The sequence below is a fragment of the Anguilla rostrata genome, chromosome 8 (genome assembly GCF_018555375.3).
Source record: "Anguilla rostrata isolate EN2019 chromosome 8, ASM1855537v3, whole genome shotgun sequence".
Taxonomy (NCBI): domain Eukaryota; kingdom Metazoa; phylum Chordata; class Actinopteri; order Anguilliformes; family Anguillidae; genus Anguilla; species Anguilla rostrata.
Genome location: NC_057940.1, coordinates 8,708,414 through 8,717,077, shown reverse-complemented (window position 1 = coordinate 8,717,077; position 8,664 = coordinate 8,708,414). Strand labels below are relative to the sequence as shown.

Genomic DNA, 8,664 nt, shown 5'->3' with positions numbered 1-8,664 from the left:
TCCAAGCAATGGTTCTATCCCGCCTGGACAACTGCAACTCTCTTCTGGCTGGACTACCGGCATCTGCCACCAGACCCCTGCAGCTCATTCAGAATGCTGCGGCTCGTCTGGTCTTCAACCTCCCCAGACACTCCCACGTAACTCCCCTGCTCACTACCCTCCACTGGCTGCCTGTTATAGCTCGCATCAAATTCAAAACATTGGTTCTAGCATACCAGGCAGTCAAGGGATCAGCCCCAGCATACCTTCACAAGATATTCAAACCCTACATGCCAGCCAGATCCCTCCGTTCTGCTACCTCAGGACGCCTAGCACCTCCCCCTCTTCGCACCTGCACTTCCAGAACACGTCTCCTGTCTGTTCTGGCCCCACGATGGTGGAATGACCTCCCTGTGGAGGTCAGAACAGCTGAGACTGTGCCCCAATTCAAACGACGACTGAAGACCCACCTCTTCAGGCTGCACCTCTCCCCATCCCTCCCTTCCCCCCCTGTAAATGACTAAACTTAGGGTTGTAACTAGGCAGCTGTTTAATAGGTGACTTAGTTGATGCGCCAGTCTTAACGACTACTTGTATTTTTATTTATTTTTATTTTTCCATAGATTGCGTTGTTGCCGTTCTCGTTGTTAGTGTTAATCAGTTTAACCACCAGGGTCCAAGTTGAACTATGCGGTTGTTCCCTGTACTTGGACCGGTACTTCTCTCTAGCGGTTTCGTCATACTTGTTCCTGGTTATGGTTATACACTTTGTTGTACGTCGCTCTGGATAAGAGCGTCTGCCAAATGCCTGTAATGTAATGTAATAAACCCAATACAGTTATAAACTCAAATGTTAACTGATCCAAGAGCTTTGAGGTCAAAGGCAAGACTAAGGAGGTAGTCATTGATACAGAGGATAACGTTTTTTTTGTTTAACGTGGAAAAGGCATGACCAACAAAATAAACGTGTGAACGACCTGTGTCAAAGTGCTTTGTTCCCAGAGGTAGCCATTCCTGAGTGCATTATTTCCCCAGTAGGTAGCTTCAGCTCAGTATGAATTGTGCTATCTCCTGCCTGTATCCTTCCTGTTTTTCAAAAATGCAACCTGTGGCTACTGCTGAATATACTGATAAATACTATTGTAAGTTTTGAATATGTTGTGATCTTGGTTAAAGAAATAACGTTAGGAACATTAATTATAAGCTGATGTATGTTTTCTGTAGCAATGTAAATATTGAATGGGAGTAGCATAGTCCGAATGAATGCTAGTGCTTGTGACTACGTCCAATTTGACCAATTCCCATAAAAATGATTATTGTATGAGTTTATATATAATTAATGAATTTGTTGCAATACAGGAAATACAGCTCACCTATATAGATGACGAATCCAGCTTACGTTGCTTTTTTGTATTAAGCGATGTTTCTTTAAGATGACGCAATATCCAATGCGTCATGAATGTGTCGCATGTTCTTTACGTAGGGTGACTCATTGTTGCCAGTCTTGGCTTTTGAAGTGACCATGTCTGATTTCACACGCACATTTTGTACTGTAAAATGTATTGTAACACATTTTCTCCCTAAAAGGTGTAGTTTACGTGTTTCCATTCTTTTTTTTACAAACCGAACGGTATAATTGGCTTCTTTTTTGGACGTGTCGATATCATATTTAGATGTCCTTTACTTGGGCAAATTACGTAAGGTTGTTTTGAGAGTTGGGATCAACCTGGCAACGCCGGTGGGGCTTCGATCTTGCATTAAAAAAACGCAGAAGCATGGCGTTCCGTAGTGTCATCCGTCTTCTTCCAGCGCGCAGGGCTCGGTTTCATCCCGTGGTTGTGGACTGGACCCGAGCACAATGCCTCTGCAGCCTGGCTGACGTACAGGTGCGAGCAAATAACAGGGAGAACGTTGTGACCTCCTGGCCCGTGGAGGACGAGCGTGGTCGGCGCAGAAGGTCATGTAAAGTCCGTAATGCTGCGTGCTCCGACGATGGAAGCGGTGACCGCGGTACTGACAGAGTCAACAAGCATTTCTTACTGTATAGTTTTTTGGGTAAGCACATCAGTTTTTGAAATACTATATACGAGTTAGAAAGTAGTATTTTCATACCTAATCGACACGACCCCAGTTAACTAAGATCAATGTCATGATTGCATCTTTTCGTTTTTGCTTTTATGTAATATCGTCATCCTTTCTGGTTTAAATGCATCGCATGATTTAAACATGGCAATGCTTTCCGTAGCAACAAACGCGCAGCTGTCACGCACGAGTTCCATCAAACAAGTAGGTGTTAAATTCACATCTTCCTCTCGTTTTAGCATTTTCATTCTTCGGAAAATCTGACGAAGAGGATGAAGCCAAGAAGACAGAAGATGAGATTATTATACTTCTTAAGAGAGCCAAGGTATAGGACCTCTGGCAATTACAGTAGAGTTTGATTTTGTATTTGCTGAAGATATGTCGTTTACAGGTTCGATTTAAAGTTGAAGCAACAATCTAATTGACACTGATGAAAGCGTACACTTTGTTAGTTGTGTGGAACTGTGGTTATATCAAGTTCCATTAGATGCATGGTTAGTCCTGCATGACAAGTCCAAATGCTTTTACAAGCTTGAATGTCTAATTTTGAATGCTTAGTTAATCACATATGTAGGTGCCGTTTGCAGCCGGATTCGCATGTTGGGCAGAATCCCTTGCCATCCCTGGCTGTACTGCACTGTAGTCCATTGCAGGACTGAATACATTGCATTACATTACATTTATTTGGCAGATGCTTTTATCCAAAGTGACGTACAAAAATGCATATCAAGGTCATTGGAACTACAAAGGTCATTGGAACTACTGATGCGATGAATTGTGTTTCAGCTCAGCATAATGCAGGACGAGCTGCAGGCTGCCAGTGGATACCTGCACCAGGCCATCCGGCTAGCCCACCTGAGCCACAACAACCAGGCCATCATCTACACATACAGCCTGGTACTGCCCCCTCAGCATGTCATTATATACATTTTTATTGCAGATGGTTTTAGTTCCACCCGAAACGTGATCAGATGTGAATTGTCAAAGACCTTTATTAGTCTCAGGCTGCGGCTAAATGACAAATTAACACTACAAGTGTGTCCCCGCGTGTCTTTGACATCACGTGAATGTTTTAGATCCATTACCTCTAGGCGTGAACTAAACTTTGAATAAAGAAATAAGCAAATATCTTAGGCCGTTGCTCTCATTTCGGTTTTTGTGAACATGCGTAACCTTCATCTCCATAATCTAGCCTATTACTTGGCTATAAACTGGTGTGCAGCAGTGCTACTGTTGCTCAAACCTCTTGCCTCCTCCTCCATTCCAGATGGCCAACCTCGCCTTTGTCCAGGGCCAGCTGACCAATGTGAGTATGCGGGGCGGTTGGGCTCGGGGGTCTGCTCCGGCTGCCTGGCCCCTGGGCCGCGCTGGTGACCCGCTGTGCTAATGTGTCCTGCAGGCCGAGAAGCTGTTCAAGGCTGCCATGAGCTTCCTGCTGTCCGGAGGGACTCCCCAGGTGAGGGGTCAGTGTGTGTGTGTGCGTGGATGTGAGTGAGTGAGTGAGGGGTGTGTGTTTGTGGGTGGGTGGGTGGGTGGTGGGGTGGGGGGGTCGTGTGTGTGTGTGCGGATGTGTGTGTGAGTGAGTGAGTGTGTGTGAGTGAGTGAGTGTGTACATGTGTGTGCGAGTGTGTGTATGTGAGTGTGTGTGTGTCTGTGGGTGTGTGTGCAGGTCAGTGTGTGTGTTGCGTGGGTGTTGTGTGTGTGCTGAGAGTGTGATGGTTGGTGGTGTGGAGGTGCATGCTGTGGGTCTGAGGGTGTCAGTGTTGCAAGTGTGCTTGCGCGTGTGTTGAGGGGGTTTGTGTGTGTGTCTGCATGTGTGGATGTGTGTTGGGGGGGGCGGGGGGGGGGGGGGCTTGGGAGTCGTTGGCGAAAAATACATGCCTGGGGTCCCAAGGTCTTCAAGCTCAAGTCACTTCCTGTCTTTGCAATGGCAGGATGACAACGCTGTGATCGAGATGTCCCTGAAGCTGGCCACCATATACGCCACCCAGAAAAAGTGAGTGAGCTGCTGCTTCGTTAGCCTGTGGGGAGGGACGGGGAATGAACACCTACACGCGCAGGCGAGCACGTCAACAGCCACCACAGGAAGTGATGTCATCCTACAGAGCCTGAACAAGAGTATGTGTGTTCCCTTGGCTGCAGGTCACGGTGACAGACCCATTAAAGCTATCTTTGGTGTTTGTACGATGATGGACCACTGGCATTTTCTGTGCACACTGTGATTGAGTGACAGGTGTAATGTGATGCTTTCTTCAGTATGGTGTACAGGATGTTGTACACTGCAGGTCTGTTTAGCCGTTTTTGTGTGCCACGCCTTTTTCCCTCCCCTGCCCCAGGCATGAGCTAGCCGATCACGGGTTCCGGTTTTGCATAGAGTCCCTGGAGGCCAAGATTGAGAAACAGAAGGAGCTCCCAGAAGATGCTCTGCCTGGTACACATTGAATTATTCTTATTTTTTTTTAGTCCAGTTCTGGTCCCTCCCTCTAACATTTCCCCCTCTGCAGCGATACCGTGAAACAGTTCCAGTTGGATATTTCCCAACAGAGTTTGGGTGAAGTGCCGTTTCTGTCTTGGATGAGAGTGGTGAAGTTGTTTGCCCCCAGTGAAATTGTGTATCATCACAGACCGCTGGTGTCAGTTATAAGGCTAAAGCTCTTCATAGTATTTTTTTTTTTTTTTGCTCGTATTAAATTCTTACAGAGGTACTCGAGGACTGTGCTTGTCAACATCAGGTAATTATTGAGGTTATTATGATTGGCATTCTGTCATATTTTGTTTCCATGATATTTAAGAAAATATTTGCTTTTGAAACAGTATCCGTGCCAGTACTGACTGATGTCAGCAGCGTGACAATGCAGGCTGGAATTGGATTTGGCAGTGCCCAGAGAGAGGGAGGGGTTGAGTGAATGCGGGAGGGTTAAGGTTAGGCTTAGGGTAAGGATTAGGCTGTGGTTAGGGTTGGGCTAATGCGGGGTTCCCCATCCCTCCCTACCTCCCTGTACTCTCTTAAATGACCGTAAGCTTAGGGTTGTAACTAGGTAGCTGTTTCGTAGGTGACTTAGTTAATGCACCTGTCTTAACATAAACTGCGTTGTTGCTGTTCTCGTTTGTGTTAGTGTTAATCAGTTTAACCTTCAGGGTCCAAGTTGAACTGTGCGGTTGTTCCCTGCACTTGGACCGGTACTTCTCTCTAGGGGTTTCGTCATACTTGTTCCTGGTTATGGTTATACACTTTGTTGTACGTCGCTCCGGATAAGAGCGTCTGCCAAGTGCCTGTAATGGATTGTCCCTGTGTGACTGTGCAGGAGCACAAAGGGTTTATTCTTTGAGGAAATGCCTGTGTAGCTGAGCTGGGAAGCTGTGGAGTGAAAATAGGCGGCTGTTGGCACCATGTGTGTTGGAATAGAGTGTGTGGAAGAAAGACATGGCAATAAGAAAAGCGACACAAGAAATTATACGGAGTTCTTACGCGACTATCAAGGCAAAAACGAGACAAGCTTCTTTTTTGTCGTGCAGAATGAGTCTGGCACTGCTGAAAGACTTGTTTGTGACAGGATGGAAGAGTAACACAAACCTCACCTGGGGTTCTCCCATAGAACTCTGTGAGAGCTGTGGGCTGTCCCTGGGCGCCTTCCAAGATGGTGGAGGAAATGACAAGATACAAATGTTGTAATGCAAGTCAACAGAGGTGTGCACAAATTTTAGTTAGATTTTAGCCTGTTGGGGAACTTAACATTGAGACTGAAAAAATTTAATTTTTATATGAATATTGAAGAAGCAAATGGATTTATGCACACCAGTGAGCGCTAGCTTTATTGAATGCTAGCTAGCCAGTCTATTTTTAAGTCATGTAAGAAAACGAGACTGCAGTGAACTAACTCATTAAGTTATTCTGTCCAGCTTGGTATCTGCCGGAACAAATGTGAACCCGAATGCCAAACAGCCATGCGTGAGTAGCTCTCTGCTGCCCCCTACAGATGAGGAGCGGAAGGACACCAAGCTGCTGCTGGGGCTGACCCTGGACTCTCGAGCACGTTACCGGACCGCAATGCACCGCCTGGAGCAGGCCCAGGGGGATTACCAGCGCGCCCTGCAGATATGCCGGGACGAGCAGGGGGAGTCGCACCCACAGGTAGGCACACAGGTGCACATGGAGGGGAGGGGAGGAGCAGGGGGGACAGGGGGAGTCTCACCCACAGGTAGGCACGCAGGTGCACATGGAGGAGAGGAGGGAGGGGAGGAGCAGGGGGACAGGGGAGTCGCACCCACAGGTAGGCACGCAGGTGCACATGGAGGAGAGGAGGGGGAGGGAGGAGTTAGGGGAGTCGCACCCACAGGTAGGCACACAGGTGCACATGGAGGAGGAGGGAGGGAGAGCAGGGAACAGGGGAGTTGCACCCACAGGTAGGCACCAGGTGCACATGGAGGAGAGGAGGGGAGGGGAGGAGCAGGGGGAACAGGGGGAGTCGCACCCACAGGTAGGCACACAGGTGCACATGGAGGAGGGGAGGGGAGGGGAGGAGCAGGGGGCAAGGGGGAGGCACACCCACAGGTAGGCACGCAGGTGCACATGGAGAGGAGGGGAGGGGGGCAGGGGCACAGGGGAGGCGCACCCACAGGTAGGCACGCAGGTGCACATGGAGGAGAGGAGGGAGGGGAGTAGCAGGGGGACAGGGGAGTCGCACCCACAGGTAGGCACGCAGGTGCACATGGAGGAGAGGAAGGGAGGGGAGGAGCAGGGGGGACAGGGGGAGTCGCACCCACAGGTAGGCACGCAGGTGCACATGGAGGAGAGGAAGGGAGGGGAGGGGAGGAGCAGGGGGGACAGGGGGAGGCGCACCCACAGGTGCATGGGGGTAGGGGAGGCAGGGAGTAGGGACAGTAACGTGCAAGCGCGTGTGTCAGTATTGCTCTTCCCCGACTGTCTGCGTTCAGACGTTGGTGCTGATGAATGACCTGGCCACGGTGCTGGACCTGCAGGGGCATCACCAGGAGGCCCTGGGGCAGGTGAAGAGGGCCGTGGAGCTGGGCAAGGAGGCGGGGCATCCCGACCAGCACGTGCTGCTGGGAAACATGGCGGGCATCCTGCTGCACCAGGGTGAGAGGCCGAGGGAGGGGGCAGGGAGGGGGTGCTGTATGGGGACTGGTGAGGCATTTTGAGGAGGATGAAGAATGATAGTTTGGTGGGACCCACTTGCACCACTTCTTTAGAACCGTCTTTCTCTCTGTCTCACCAGTGAACATTAGACTGTTTTTCTTTGGGCAGCAACTGCCACACTTTCCTGTCTACTGGCCCATCTCTCCTGATGTGATGCCATATTCAATTTTAATCATACTGGGGTATGAATAAGTTTACTGGGCAGTTTTTAGTTTTCCTACTTTTTGAAAGCAGTGTGGACATGTATAGCTAATAAACAGCAAAGTAGTTATCAGGTTAAACATCAACATTAACTTTGAAGTCCTAAAAGCTCAAAGTTAGGGGAGTAAAGGGACGACGTGTGCGGTCGCTGACGGTGTTGACGCTTCTCGGCGGGCAGGTCAGCTGGAGGAGTCCGCCCGGCTGTACCAGGAGGCCCTGGCCATGGCTCAGGCTAACGGGGACAGCGAGGCGGTGGAGCAGATCCAGGAGGGCCTGAAGGAGCTGGACAAGAAGAAGAACGACCCGGAGGACACGGCCTGAGACCCGGCCCCCGCGTGGAGAAACCGCGTGTGTGAGGGAGTAGCGCTGGGGGGGGGGGGAGAGCCCCCGCCCTGCTGCACCACCTCCATCAAATCCCCACTGGGTCCATCCTCTTCTCTTCTCTCTAAACCCACCCACGAAAGGGACTGTGAGTGTGAATAACCCAGAGATACGTGGAGACAGGAAGAAGGGAGGTCATATAGCGAGCGTCACAGGAAGTGCCTGGTGCAGATGTGTCCCCAATGTTTGGTGGAGTTGGCTAAGTCCTAACCCAGGCCTTACAGTACAGTAGACACAGTACTGGTGTATCCCTTCATATGACTTTCCCTTCATGTTGCCATCAGTGTACTGTAAACCCAGGTTAAAATATTGGAATAAATGTCTTCTACGGTGTCTGTTTTTTTGTTGTTGTTACCTCTACACCTCTTATTCGGGTGTTTTATTACGTAAGCGTTCAGCCCCTGTGCCAGTTTAACCATCTTTACCCACCTGTTCCATTTTTACGGTCCATGGACAGGGTATAAATTCGAAGTGTCCTGCCACAGCCGTAAGCCTGCACCTCTGTAGTTTGTTGTATTCTGTTTACTCAGAATAATCTTGTGCAGCGCAACAGATCCTGGAAAAAAAGGCCACCTTGTGGTGAGTATTGATGCGTTGTTGCATAATGCAGAGTTGCAGAGAAACGCACGTGTGTTGGATGCAGGAGTCTTTCGTTTTCGTGTGTACAGACAAAATGCGTGTTGACATTCCCGGGCTTGGGTGTTGTGTAAAAAAAGTAAATTAGATACCCAGCAAAGGCATCTCTTCATGGATAAATCTGCTTTTGGGCCAATTTCTTTCCATATTTCTTACATGAAGAAGTTTCCCTCCAAATAAAGGGATGTTTTGCTGAACTATAATAAGAACAAATAAATTAAGTAATA

General features: G+C 49.1%; 1 protein-coding gene across 1 annotated transcript; it reads left to right on the top strand.

The window, feature by feature from the left end:
- The first annotated feature begins 1,456 nt into the window (after positions 1–1,456).
- On the top strand, positions 1,457–8,134 carry ttc19 (tetratricopeptide repeat domain 19). The gene is made up of 10 exons (XM_064346221.1): positions 1,457–2,034; positions 2,301–2,386; positions 2,848–2,958; positions 3,329–3,367; positions 3,461–3,517; positions 3,996–4,057; positions 4,398–4,492; positions 6,039–6,193; positions 6,997–7,159; positions 7,599–8,134. The coding sequence occupies exons 1-10, from the start codon at positions 1,755–1,757 to the stop codon at positions 7,739–7,741; spliced, it is 1,191 nt and encodes a 396-aa protein (XP_064202291.1). The 5' UTR covers positions 1,457–1,754; the 3' UTR covers positions 7,742–8,134.
- Positions 8,135–8,664: the final 530 nt, after the last annotated feature.